The sequence below is a fragment of the Gobio gobio genome, assembly GCF_949357685.1.
Source record: "Gobio gobio genome assembly, chromosome: 9".
NCBI lineage: Eukaryota > Metazoa > Chordata > Actinopteri > Cypriniformes > Gobionidae > Gobio > Gobio gobio.
Genome location: NC_137115.1, coordinates 6705599 through 6721317, shown reverse-complemented (window position 1 = coordinate 6721317; position 15719 = coordinate 6705599). Strand labels below are relative to the sequence as shown.

The 15719-nt window shown below is 35.6% G+C and overlaps 1 protein-coding gene across 8 annotated transcripts in view; it reads right to left on the bottom strand.

The window, feature by feature from the left end:
• LOC307131774 (protein Aster-B-like) overlaps positions 1-15719 on the bottom strand; it is a 90675-nt gene that overhangs the window by 30309 nt on the left and 44647 nt on the right. For 4 of the 8 annotated variants that reach the window (XM_079825681.1, XM_079825682.1, XM_079825685.1 and 1 more), the window contains exons 3-4: positions 13699-13719; positions 8441-8464 (exon numbers count right to left, since the gene is read on the bottom strand). In XM_079825681.1, the coding sequence (XP_079681807.1) occupies positions 8441-8464; positions 13699-13719 (45 nt within the window). The remainder of the gene's footprint in view (positions 1-8440; positions 8465-13698; positions 13720-15719) is intronic. The other 4 variants (XR_013817226.1, XR_013817227.1, XM_079825684.1 and 1 more) reach the window with 1 other exon arrangement.

Sequence of the window (15719 nt, the reverse complement as noted above, 5' to 3'; positions counted from 1 at the left end):
ATATTATATTTTACTATACATTAAATTGCTGAATTTGATTTGAAAAACATTAAATTAACATTAAATATATAGACGGACAATGTTAACATTTAGTTTTTACTAATTTCTCAACATTGCAATAAGTAAATAAAAAAAGTAATGTATATTATAAGCGTAATATTTTGAGTATTTGAGTGAAAAGTGTGTTTTTTAATATATATATATATATATAAATATATATATATATGTGTGTGTGTGTGTGTGTTATATCATGTTTTTGCTAACTTCTACCAAATTAAAGCGTAATTAAATAAAACATTAAATATTTGTATTATTTTATATTATAATGTATAAATATTAGTTTATATCATAGAATAAAACATTTAGTGAAAATATTTTTTTTTACGCATGTACGTACTATACTGTATACAATGTAAATATACACAATAGTTCTTTTATCATTATATATTTATAATAATATTATATGTTTCATGTTGTACACTGCCCTATTACTATCAAGAGTGGAGCCTAAACTAGTCTTTTGTTGAATCTTTATGGAGACTCACGGCAGGTAATTCCTCATCCTGGTACGGGTCGTCCCTCGGGCCCCAGTGCCAGTCCTGCTCCCAGTCTGAACCCTGAATTAACCACCCCGCCAAAGCCTCCTCCAGCTCCATTAGGGTCTCCCAGTCCTCCTGAGAGTCAGGTGATGAATCCATGTCTCTGTGCCTCACTCGTACTACAGCCAGCGGACCGATCAGTTCATCAATGTCAAGATCCCGGTAATATTTTTGACTCGGATGGGTCTGTAAATAAGTATCCCAGATTCAGTCGCTCCTCCAAGGTATGTCTCCGCTATCGCAGATGCTCATCAGGGTGTAACGTCCTCTATCAGGGTGTGAGTGTCTGGCTCTTCTGACTAGCGCCACATGATTCAAGTGTGGCTTGCAAAAACACACTCACGCGCAAGTGGCCTTTAGTAACCCTGGCAGACAGATACTTTATTATGCTGCTGTTTGTTCCAGTTTGCTGCTGGGAAAGCGTCTGTAAACATGTCCAACTTGATTCTTCATCCTTTTTCGAGCTGTAAACGCCGTGACTAAAGGGTTGATAAAGAAGGAACATCGAGTTACTTCCGCAAAGCGATCATTAATCGTTACCCCAGTATGCAATGGCTACTAATATCTCCATTGCAAATAGGTCGTTGGCTTTCAGAGAATGTTCTTCTTGGAGTTTAGTCCATCAAAGACGTGTCTCGTCTTAGTCCTCAGAGTTTCTGCTTGTTTTTTGCAGTCAGCAGCTGTTGCTAGACTTCAGATGGTCTTCTTCTACAGGTGTAAAAAGGACCACATCGACAAATAAAGACCACCTGGAAACTCTCTTTGCCAGTTTCTTGGGTTATTACGTCCTTTTTTTAAAATCAATTACGCTTTCTAATGTACAATTCACACCTTCATCTCTCAACCCTCACTCGTGCCTTCTCATTTGTTCTGTCAGGAGCCTAAAGATAACCAAGAACAAAGACTGACACATGATCTGCGGCAGTCATAACGCTAAGAATGGAATTCTGCTTGTGCAAGCGACAACTTGAATCTCCGTCCCAGAAGTATTCTCTCTTCAGCGGCTATGCATTAATAACCATAAAGACGAATGTATAGTTTCTCCCAATGGAGTAGCACACACCCGATAACATTCCAGTGGAGATCCAGAGAAGAACAGGAGCCCCAGCAGATACTTTGAAGCACAGCAGCTCTATCTGATTTAAGTAGAGCTGGATGTGTGTGAGTGTGTTTACTCCTGGCGATGAGTATGCAAAGTTGGTTACATATTAACTAAAAGAGTAAATAATGAGAGCCGCTGGTGGCTGGTACCAAGAGTGGGTGTGACAGCTCCAATAATGTCATAAGGGGATCCCTTTGTTTTCTAATGTCTCAGTGGCAAGTGAGACCATGTCTAGTGTGCAAACTTTCGGGGTGTGATCTGTTAAGGTTAGTCTTTCGCAACTCAATTTGGTCTTTGGTCTATTAAAGGAATAGTTCACCCAAAAATTAAATCATCATTTACTCACCCTCATGTTTCACCAGACATTTTGAAGAATGTTGTTGACCAGAATATTTTGGTGACCATTGATTTTTATTGGATGGACAAAAAATAAATAGAAGACTAAATGTTTTGGAAGTGTCCAACAATTCAGTCTTTTTAATTAGAGATATTCACTAAAATAACATTTATATTGGGATTCGAAATGGAGAACAGCTTCGGTACTATATATTTAGGAAACATACCATCTGATCTCAATACTCAAGACAAGTACCTAGTATCATTGGTTGCTAGTAAAAAAAAACAATAGCTAAGAAATGGTTGCATGAGAATCCACCAACAAAAGAAGAGTGGATTGTGATTGTAAGAGATATGTATAATATGGAAAAACTGACCTTCTCTCTAAGATTAAACATGGATACATTTTACTTACTGTACTGGTCAAAATGGATCATGTATAGGAGTGTGGATTGGACATAGGGAGATATTATAAGTGTACTGAATTATATATTTTTTTATTTCTTTCTCTTTTCTGAGACCTTTGGGAGAGTAACCCCTGATATAAAATGAACTGTATATGAACACCATAACTGTGTGTGAAACCCATTCTGACCTGTCTGTTTGTTTGTTTGTGTGTGTGTGTGTGTGTGTGTGTGTGTGTGTTTGTGTGTGTGTGTGTGTGTGTGTGTGTGTGTGTGTGTGTGTGTGTGTGTGTGTGTGTGTGTGTGTGTGTGTGTGTGTGTGTGTGTGTGTGTGTGTGTGTGTGTGTGTGTGTGTGTGTGTGTGTGTGTGTTCTACAAAAAAACATATAAAAAAAAGTAAAAAAAAAAAAGTAAATGTCAGAATTTCACTTTTTGGGTGAACTATCCATTTAAATGCCTTTAAAGCACACTAAAGTTATAATGTTAAATGTTTGATCTACATCTATAATAAAGCCATATATAATATCAATACAGATGTTTTGTCAATAATGATCCTAACAGAAACTGGTTACCTCATGTAAACACATCTTCAGTTCACACCACTGATCTATATAAATGACTCGATTGCTCATGACGTCATAAAAAAATGAAGCCATTGTGCCGCCATATTGGTATTCCCTAGTATTCCCTCACAACATTAAACATTACGAGTCAGCGTTTTTATATCTGAAGTCTCCCTGTACATTCTTACAATGCAAATATTTCCCCTGCTTATTAAAAGTTACGTTCATCTTCATTACAGCAGCGAATATCAGATCCGATGACGGATGAGACAATTCAGCATTTATAGTACAAATGTCACAATGATTCTTCTGAAATCGTAATACAGATTTACGCTATGCTTGTATTTGTATAGTTACTGTATGGATTTAAAGACATAAAACTTTATCTTTTACTGTTACTCCAAGCAAGATGATGCATAGTAAACCTTGGATTTTAATACAATATAGTGAAATATAACAATAGGGGGTTGTATTGAAATATTTACTGTATATTTGAATCAATCTATGCTAATAATCCCAAATATACATTCATGCTTAATATCCCCAGCATAATTACATACATAAAGAAATATATTTGTGTAGTAGATTGTGCAGTAGAGTAGACACATCCATCTTAAGGATTTCTATCGCTTATCCTGCTCGAAAAGACCATAAACAATACAGACAACAAGTAACAATTAATTCACATAGATACATAGTAGGGGTGTAACGATACACTCGTGTCACGATTCGATATAAATTGCGATACTGAACTCACGGTACGATATGTCTCCCGATATTTGAAGCCGAAATCAAGAAGAAGGTTTTTTATTATTATTAAAATATTATTATTATTATTAGTGTATTATTATCAGGACCCACAAATATTCCCCCATTGCATTATTATACATTATATTCAACATTATAAATAGTCGTTTAATGTTATAATGTCACTGAAACTCCGTGAACTTAAATTTGTTTTCTCTCACACATTACTCGTGCTTTCAATGCAGGCATTTTCTCCCAGTGCTCGCTATGTCCCGCCTCTCACTTTGAAGAGTGCCGCACTTCAGATGATCATTGCAATCAATCACAGTTCTAATCGCAAGAAAGTGTGTCAAAATGACCACTCTCAAACTGTAAATGTTTAGCTCATCCAAGAATTTTAATTCTGCATTTACTCACTCCCATGTTGTTTTCGCGCATCACGCAATAATTTGAACGTCCGTGTTTACTACAGTATGCTCGTCGTGTTAAATATATTAATCATAAACCATCGTTACTGTCTCTTCAGAAGACTTGGCTTTGGATTAGACCACTCGATTAGTTCTTTTACGATGCCTTTTTGACATTTTTTTTTTACTTTTAAGTTTGAGAGGAATGACTTTAAATGGAGGGACAGAAATCCTCAGGTTTCATAAAGAATATCTTCACTTGTGTTCGGATGTTAACCCAAAAAAAAAAAACGACATGATGGTTGAGTACATGATGACAGAATTTACATTTGTGGTACAGTTGTGAATTATACCTTATAAATAGGTCTACTACAGCAAGTTGAGCCTTGGATAAAAGCAACTCTATATTGCAAATCATATCGTTGCCATCAACGATACATATCGTCACATTTTTATTTATATATATCGTCACACCCCTAATGTATAGTAAAAACTAATCCTGTTCCACTGATAACAGTTTTAATTTTGACAGCAAATTTTGATTAAGTTTTAGTCATAGTCTTTTGACTAAAATGCCATTTAGTTTTAGTCATATTTTAGTCACCTGAATTGTTTTTAGTTTTAGTCGACTAAATATCATAAGATTTTAGTCGACTAAATCTACAGTAGATTTAGTCTCCTAAAATCTAATGAGTTTAGTTAAATTGTAATACATTAAGCATTTAAGCATTACATAACCGACTGTCACTTGAACTGACATTTTGACATCATTTTGTTTTTGACATTAAAAATACATGAAAGAGAGCTTAATTCACTTTTTTGTCTGTTTTTTAAAAACATCTATATAGTTTTTATAACTTTGTATTTCTGTTTTAGTTAGTAGGCCATATCAGGTTAAGCTAAAGCTTCAAATAAGTTTGTTTATTTATTTTTTTTAAATTTCAGTTAACATTTATTTAATTTCAAGTAATGAAGATTTTTTTTTAATGGTTTTAGTTAACTATTATAACCTGATACTTTATTGAATATGTGTCAAATACTGGTCTTTCCTCCTGACTATAAATTAAATGTGAATTAAATTAAATACAGTTTATTGTGGAACCAAAAACGAATATATAATGCGTGACTTTTAATTATAATCAAGCTCGAAATACACATTGACACTTATTTTTAAATGTATCTGCCTTAATATTGCAGTTTCAGGAGCTCATTCAAGTTCAGATGAGGGAGATAAAATATGCATTGTTACAACCGTCTAAAACATATTACTATATAAACATCGTAAAGTAAACACTGTCATTATTCTTCAGCATTAGTTCATAAACAATTGCCTGGCATAAATGTGCGCTATTCATTGATTGTGAACCGCTCTGGAGCGCTGGATTGGGGATGCGTGAGCCTGTAGGCCGTGTTTTCCAGCGGTTAGATCAGCACGTTCAAATCAAATGTGCGCATCTGTTACACAGGATATCAGTTCTGACTGGATCTCTTCCCTAATCGTCCCTCCCTAACATTTTCGTCTGGTTTTTATCTGTTGACGAAAATGACAGTTGATTTTCGTCATAGTTTTTGTCATCCAACACTAGTTTTTACTAAGTCATCGTCTCGTTTTCGTCAGTTAAAAAAGGTAGTTTACAAAAATTATGACGAAAATGATTCGTCAACGAAATTAAAGGGTTAGTTCACCCAAAAATGAAAATTCTGTCATTAATTACTTACCCTCATGTCGTTCGACACCCGTAGACCTCCGTTCATCTTCGGAACACAAATGAAGATATTTTAGTTGAAATCTGATGGCTCAGAAAGGCCTCCATTGGCACAATGCACGGTTCACTCTCAAGACCCTTAAAAGGTACTAAAGACGTCGTTACAAAGTCCATCTCACTACAGTGGTTCTACAATAACTTTATGGAGTGACGAAAATAGTTTTTGTGCGCAAAAAAACAACTTATATAGTGATGACCGATTTCAAAACACGGCATCATGAAGCTTCGAAGCGTTATGAATCAGTGAGTCGATTCATGATTCGGATCGCGTGTCAAACCGCCAAACTGCTGAAATTTGGCGATCCAAACCGCTGATTCGACTCACTGATTCATAACGCTTCGAAGCTTCATGATGCCGTGTTTTGAAATCGTCATCACTATATAAGTCGTTATTTAGGTTTTTTTTCACAAAAAAACTATTCTCGTCACTCCATAAAGTTATTTTAGAACCACTGTAGTGAGATGGACTTTGTAACGACGTCTTTAGTACCTTCTAAGGGTCTTGAGAGTGTAAAGTGCCATTGTGCCAATGGAGGCCTTTCAGAGCCATCAGATTTCAACTAAAATATCTTCATTTGTGTTCCGAAGATGAACGGAGGTCTTACGGGTGTCGAACGACATGAGGGTAAGTAATTAATGATAGAATTTTCATTTTTGGGTGAACTAACCCTTTAACACTAACTGATACGCTGCACATTGGGTGATTTTAGGTCAATGTTTTGGCTGTAAGTCAATGATGCCCTCTGTCAGTAAGGAATCATAAGATGGCCATTCGAACACTTTGAGCGATCCAGTCATTTATATAGATCAGTGGTTCACACGCATTTATTTGAGTCCGGTGAAAGTATGTTCTCTGAGTGACTGAGAAATATTGGTTGAAAACTTTTTTGAAATGTTCCTTATGTAATTTGTACAATTACAGCTCTTTATCATGTATACTATTTGTACCATGTATGATGTATTGTTTTAGTATGAGATTTCCCCAACCTTGAATTGACTTCCATTGCAGGAGTCCAACAATGAACATTTTGAAGAATATTAGTAACCAAACAGTGTTGGTGACCATTGACTTCCATTGAATACAGAAAAAATCAACCAAATCAACCATCATTTCTCAAAAATAGCTACCTATATAGCTCAACCTAACAAACATGTTACATGAAAACTATACTGAAGGAATCGAGTTAATTTCTGCAGGGGATGTCTTTCATCATTTAGATGACAAAACATGTGATGACAACAGCCATAAAACGAAAAAGCCTTTGTGTGACACATCTGCTCTGGGATAACGTTACACGACCTCTTTCCATTCACACTCCCTGTTTATGACTTTCCTAATTCTACCTCGAAAGTCGCGAGAACAAATGTGTCATGAAATTGCTGCCTTAAATAAACGACTTCATAAAACCTTTGCGTCTGTACAGTGTCAGATGACGTTGATCTGTAATAATCAGCTGTCTCTTCTAAACCAAACATAATTGAGCTGATCTGCAATACATCAATGAAGTAGCCAACATTCGCTCTGGTGGTCAGTCGGGCTCAGAACTCATGAAGACGGTTGAGATGTAATCACAGAGCTCTCAGGGCCATGGGAGATCATCACTGCCCATGTGAACGCACACAGACGCACACACACACTCCACAGACAATGCATCAAAAATATACTACACTTTATAACGTCAATACCACTGCATGAGATCCTGCTGCTGAACTGCACAGTATGCACTTAGTATGCATCAAACAGCTCACATCCAAGCAGATGCAGTGTATCAACCAATCACATCACCCCGCTGAGAACCAGAGCCAATCAAAGAGATGCAAAGACTCTAACGCTGCCGCCATGCAGGTTCTCGTGAAAAAGAAGTGCGCTTTATTGTATTGAATGTGCACTTGTAGTGTACTTCAAATCTTAAAAAGTATATTTTTAAAAGACTGTGCTTGCATATAACAAAATATGAATAAAAAATAAAAGGCCATTTAAAGAGCCCACTTTCGTACACTTTAAATACACTGTATTAACGTCAAATGAATGGTTTAAGTACATTTTAAGTACACAGAATAAGTACACTTGATTAACATAGCTGAGGTGGAAAAGGGCTTCCATATTCTGTAGAGCATTTGATTAGACATAGATTAATAGTTGACTAACATACTAAAGCATACTAAAGTATTTATATTTAAATGCATCACATATATGTTTCAAAATAAATTACATTACAGAATATTTTATTTTACCCTAATTGCTCGTCAGTTATTTCTGTAATAAGCAGTCTTTTTAAAAGTATGCTAAAGTGTACTTCTTTTTCAAAAGAGGGTATCAATGCCGTGCATCCTGTGCTTTAGCGTTTGGTTTGACAAAAGTTTATTAAGGGAGGTGCTATGATTACATCATTAAAGGACCACACGCATGCCAAAGCCATCATTAGAACGACAGAAGCCTTCAAGACTCATTTCAGTCCTCATACTGACGTTAGGTGTGAGAGGAAACAGGAAGTGGAGTGTAAAATCATGCTTACTCTGAGAATGTGCTGTCTCTCATGCTGAAGAGAAAGAGTGAAGGAAAGAGAGAAGCAGACAAAAAGAACCACACACAGAAAAAGAAAGCAAAGATAAAGGATTGAAGGAAAAAGGGTGATATTGTGGAATGAAAAGTGATTGAAAGGTTACGGTGTTATGCCGCTCTCTTGTGGATAATGGTCTAAAAAAAAAGAAGAAAAAAATATATATTTCTATTGTATTATGGAGCCCCAGGAGAAAAGATAGCATGGCCACGATTTGCTAATTCCTTCCCTCGTTTACTAAATCATGTGCACGATATAATCATTTGTTCCCTCGATTTAGTAAATCGTCCACGTTGTAATTTGTTCCCTCGTTGTGCTTTAGCTAAAACAAGGGCATTCAATATTACAACATGGCCATGGTTTAGTTAACCGAGGGAACCAATTAATATAATGTGCACACAGTTTACTTAAACAAAGTGTCTATTTACACTAACTCCGCCCACTGATGTTTGGTTGGGCTAGAAAAAACGACAGAAGACGCAGGTTTGTCAACAGTAGCAATGGTGTAGGGGTAAAGGCTGATTTATACTTCTGCATCTGACCTACACCGTATCCTCTACACCGCAAGTTACAAGCGTTGGTTAATTTATACTTCTGCGTTGTTGTCTGCGTCAATGTGCAATTACACATGCAGGCCGCTAGTAGGCAGTGTCCACAGGCATGTTGATGGTGTAACCCACAATATCAAGGCAAAAGCCGAAGAAGAAGCAGCTTGTTTTGTACACTGTCGGAGTAGCAGCAGCAGTGATTCTTGCAGCTTGAGTTGTTGTATCTAATACAAAATAAGCATCTCTAGTTGATTAGTAGAGTTAAATAAGAGGCGATCTGACGCTGGAAAGCGTTTTTGAAATCATGCAGAGCTCGTGGCGCTGTTTTCAGTGTCGGTGGCTCGTGCACAGACAAGCGCTTCAACCGATTGCCATTGCGGAGACTTTATTCAATCCGTTGAAATCACAAAACGAAATGCACCCTAATGTGTCTCAGCGGATCTATGTATTTATTCACTGACATAAAGAATCTCTGAACTACAAAATATTGTGTTATATAGCAGATGTAAGGATGAAACTTTCATCCCATTTCCGTACACACACACTCCTATCGCAGATTTTTAAAATGTATTTATAGACCTGAGGGAGGGGTTCTAGGCAGACCAATCACAGCTCTTGCGGTCCGCGTAGAATTGACGCATTGTTATATTTTTGGAGAGGTGCACATCAGGGTACGTCATAGGCTACATGTGCAACACACAGTGGCTAAAGCCTGACGCAGAAGTTTAAATCAGCCTTAAGGCATGTGGCAGAAAGTTTTAATGCAAATCGACCCGAGTTCGGCTCTACTCCCTTTTGCATTAGATATCAGTCCGGAAAGGCATTTACTGTATTTTCAATATAAATGAAGAAAATATTTGAAAAGTCTAAATAAAGTGTATAACGTATGTTTAATAATAAAGAGTTTATCGGTTAGGGGTAGGTGTAGGGAGGGCTTTATTGTCCCAGTTAGGTGACATCCGTTTGAATAATTTTAATAAATATAATAATTTACAGCACGATTAATCGAAATCGAACCGCAATCGCAATTTGGCTTATGTGCAATTATGAAATCGTAAAGGCTGCGAGTTGTAACGTGAGTGTGAAAAAACAAAAATAAGACAACGTTTAATAACATGTTTTAACTCATTTCGTCAGTCGAGTGTTTGATATTTCCTTTATGTGAGCTGATGTGGCTTCTTATCACAGAATGAGGCACAATGGATTATTTTATAGTATTCTATACAGTGATGAAGTCTATGTCGATAAGCACTGCATTATAATGTACTTTATTATTATGAAAATACCAGAGAAGGCTTGAAGAACTCAAATACACCATATCTCGATGCAGTCGTGTGTTTATTGTCTTCATGTTTAATCAGTCAAAGCGTTTCTATCTACAGTGCTAGCTTCACATTAGGGATTTCATTATATTTCATTATTCATTATGTTACTTCTCTCTGAGGCGTATGTGGCGTTTCTGCTCGAGGGCGCCCTCTGGCCGCAAATATGAATGAAACATGAGTGTGTATAATGCCCAGCAGTGCTCACTCCATACTATTGTGGGTAAAAAATAGAAAATATAATACTTCTCTAAATAAATGTATATGACAATCCATATGTTTTTCTTGTTCTTGATTTTGCTTACCTCCTGACAAAAAATTAAGAAATTGATATCACAGATTTTTGATAATGATAATAATATAATATTTTATTATAAATCCTTAGACATTTCTAGTGATTTTTAGACATAGGCAGCCTGCATATTAACAGGTAACCCTGCAGTTTTTTGTAAAATAAGTTTTCAGTAAAATATAAATATTATTACTATTATATTGTTATATTTATTCTTAAATAGAATTTTTTTTTAATAATGAAAATGTTACTGTAATAGTAATATTTCTTATTTTGTTAAATATTATATATATATATATGTATGTACGTATATATTATTAGCAATAGTAATTATTATTAGTCATAATTTATAAACACAATATATATATATTTATATATACACACTTCATTTGTAAAAAAAAAAAAAAAAAATATATATATATATATATATATATATATATATATATTTTTTTTTTTTTTTTTTTAAATCGCAAATCACAATTTTAACCAGAATAATCGCAATTAGAGATTTTCTTCAAATCGTGAAGCCCTAATTTACAGTAAGTGTTATTATTACATACCGTTTAATGTACAACAACACTGACATGCAAATAGTATCTGCCACTATTTCTAAGCATCACGTGTTGAGTTTGTTTTCAACCCGTTTTTCTCTCACTGGAACTGACTCAGGAATTTCTCTCACTGGAGCGGTGGCTGAGGCTGGCATGCTACATTTCTCCTCGCGCTCGCCGATGGTAAAAGGGGAACCATTGCAGAGGAATACCCAGTCCACGTACACCTTAAATGTTCCTCGAGGGGACTAACTACTATTTACACTTACTGCAAAGAAAATATGCTATTTTCACTTAGTGTAAAAAGAATATAGTTGCTATTTTCACTTTAAAATGAGCAAACAAATTAGTATAACGTGCTGACGTATTATAAGTCATGGGAACGAATTGTTAATTTGTGGCCATGATATCTTTCCTGCATGTCATGTGTGGGGCTCCGCACTATTATGATAATGAATTATATAATATAAAAAGTACCCTGACATATTCAAAGCATTGTTTAAAATAGTGGATGCTCTTTATTTTACAGTACATGCACTTTCAATGTACTTATAGTGTCATTACTACAATAAATACATAGTATGTTCATGCGAAACAGGACTGTAAAATAAAGTGCAACCAAAAATAGTACCACAACAATATTGTTCTTTTAGGAAAAAGTACCTCATAGTACCACGAAACTACTAAGGTATTTCGCTATAATTTCTGACACACTATGTGATGCACAACAATGGTGTTGACCCAAAACTGTGTGAAGAAGCGGATGGCTGTTATCATTCACGTTGACACATAGATGTACAATATGAGGAAATTGATAACAAGATCGTGAGTCAGATAATATTTGCAGATGAACCGCTGAATGTCAGAGGAAAGAGCAACAGATCTGTAAATCATTATTAAAACAACACAAGAATCCTTGTTTGATCACATCAATGTTCACATCTGACACACACAAAGTCAATTTGAAAGTAATTCTCTACTAAAAAACAAACACAATCCCTACAATAAAACAATAATCACAAAGAACACACTGTAACATTAATGGCTGTTTATATTTCAAAGTAGGTGGGCACACAATCAATAGAGCAAGTATAAACACACACACACACACACACACACACACACACACACACACACACACACACACACACACACACACACACACACACACACACACACACACACACACACACACACACACACACACACACACACACACACACACACAGTCTGGTGCGCTATCTTTCTGGGGACTCTCCATAGGCGTAATGGTTTTTATACTGTACAAACCGTATATTCTCTCCCCTTACATTAACCCTACCCCTAAACCTTCCCATCACACAAAACTTTCTGCATTTTTACATTTCCCAAAAAAATCATTCTGTGTGATTTATAAGCTTTTGTACCCATGATGACATCAATTTATGTCCCCACAGTGACACGAGTCCCCATGAAAAACATGTCCACACACACAGGCACACGCACGCGCGCGCACGCGCACACACACACACACACACACACACACACACACACACACACACACACACACACACACACACACACACACACACACACACACACACACACACACACACACACACACACACACACACACACACACACACACACACACACAGATGTTGGGTTTTCATGTTTTATGGGGACTTTTCATAGACATAATACTTTTTATACTGTACAAACGGTATATCCTAACCCTAAACCTAACCATCAAAGAAAACATTCTGCATTCACAAAACATCATTTAGTTTGATTATAAGCTTTTTCCTCATGGGAACCAAAAAAATCGACCCACAAGGATTTCAGATATTGCCATCTTTGTGGGGACATTTTTTCTTCATAACGTAGGGTTTACCTGGATGACACACACACACACACACACACACACACACACACACACACACACACACACACACACACACACACACACACACACACACACACACACACACACACACACACACACACACACACACACACACACACACACACACACACACACACACACACACACACACACACACACACACACACACAGATGTTGGGTTTTCATGTTTTATGGGGACTTTTCATAGACATAATACTTTTTATACTGTACAAACGGTATATCCTAACCCTAAACCTAACCATCAAAGAAAACATTCTGCATTCACAAAACATCATTTAGTTTGATTATAAGCTTTTTCCTCATGGGAACCAAAAAAATCGACCCACAAGGATTTCAGATATTGCCATCTTTGTGGGGACATTTTTTCTTCATAACGTAGGGTTTACCTGGATGACACACACACACACACACACACACACACACACACACACACACACACACACACACACACACACACACACACACACACACACACACACACACACACACACACACACACACACACACACACACACACACACACACACACACACACACACACACACACACACACACACACACACACACACATTATTAAGAGGAAGTGTGACTTACGTTGTACCAGCTCTGGCTTTTCTGCAAGAGAAGGAGAAGAAAATTATTATATTATGGAGAGCAAAAGAGTAGCTATGCAGAGCTTTATTTGCATACGCCCCCTCACACCGAGTGTGTATTTACAGACTGTGAGGGTTGGCCGAGGGCCTGTCATGTGGCAGCTGGTAAAGTCTGTTATACTGACATTTCCCTTCACTGGATAATTACACGTGTATACATCATTTGGCCTTTCCACAAATAGCGCGATACAAAAATAGATGGTTAAATGAGCAGTTTCAAAGGTGAAATGTCATGGGAATAAGACAAATTCACACCCGTACGAACCAAAATAGAAACTTAAAGAGACTTTTCAGGGGGTGTTTGTGTACAGGGGTAACATCACTACCGCTCTATTTATAACCCAACAGTCTAGCTCAGTCTAGATGATCCTGAATGTTGTTTCGCTCAGGCCAAAACAATCTATTAAAGACCCTTAAAAGTGTCTGCAAGTTTATATCGGTTAGTTTTCAGGCAATCGATATGCTAGTTTACAGATAAAAGAGTACTAAAAACTTTTAGTAAATATACATATTTAAAATTTGCATTCTCTTGGAAAATGAACCAGATATATGGATGACCTCTTGGATCAGCTCGTGTGTAGAGGGAAATCCTGATTATAGTCTAATCAAACGCTCTACAGAATATGGAAGCCCTTTTCCACCTCAAGAGTTAAAGTAGCCTAATTGCGACTTTATATTTCACAATTGCAACTTTATATCTCATACTTTTGACTACATATCTTGTAATGTGAATTTAAATTGCAATGAAATTATGATATTATGTCTCGATTATATCATCATAACTTTTTCTAATTATGACTTTATAGCTTGCAAATTTACTTCATTAGTCATAATTATGACTATTTCTCACAATGTGAATTTTTCATAATTATGATATTATATCTCGCAATTATGACAGTCTCAAAATGTGACTTTATTTTTCGTAATAATGACTTTTTCTTGTAAAGTAACTTTATAGTCGTAATCATCACATTATGCTCCGTAATGTGGACAATTTTTTCCATAATTACAACTTTATATTTCACAGTGACTATTTCTCATAATTATGACGCTAAATATCTTGCAATTATGGCATTGTCTCAAAATGTGACTTTATTTGTCATAATTATGACTTTTTATATTGCAAAGTAACTTTATTAGTCGTAATTAGCACATTATGCTTCGTAATATAGATAATTTTGTCGTAATTATGACTTTATATCATGCCAATTAACTTCATTACTCGTAATTATGAATTTATAGCTTGCAATATTACTTCATTAGTCATAATTATGACTTTATTTCTCACAATGGGACTTTCTCATAACTATATTATATCTCGCAATTATGACAGTCTCAAAATGTGACTTTATTTTTCGTAATTATTACTTTTTATCTTGTAAAGTAACTTTATAGTCGTAATCATCACATTATGCTTCACAATGTAGATAATTGTTTTGTAATTTTGACTTTACATGTTAACTTCATTAGTCATAATTATGAGTTTATAGCGTGCAAATGTACTTCATTATTCATAATTATGACGTTTAATCTTGCAAATTTACTTAATTAGGCATAATTATGACTTTATATCTCACAATGTGACTTTCTCATAACTATGATATTATATCTCGCAATTATGACAGTCTCAAAATGTGACTTCATTTTTCGTAATTATGACTTTATCTTGTAAAGTAAATTTAATGAGTCATAATCGTCACATTATGCTTCGCAATGTGGATAATTTTTCCGTAATTATGACTTTATATCTTGCAAATTGACTTCATTAGTCATAATTATGACTTTATATTTCACAGTGACTTTTTCTCATAATTGTGACGCTAAATATCTCGCAATTATGACATTGTCTCAAAATGTGACTTTATTTGTCATAATTATGTCTTTTATATTGCAATTCATAATTATGTCTTTTATATTTATATTGTAACTTTATTAGTCGTAACTATAACATTATGCCTCGCA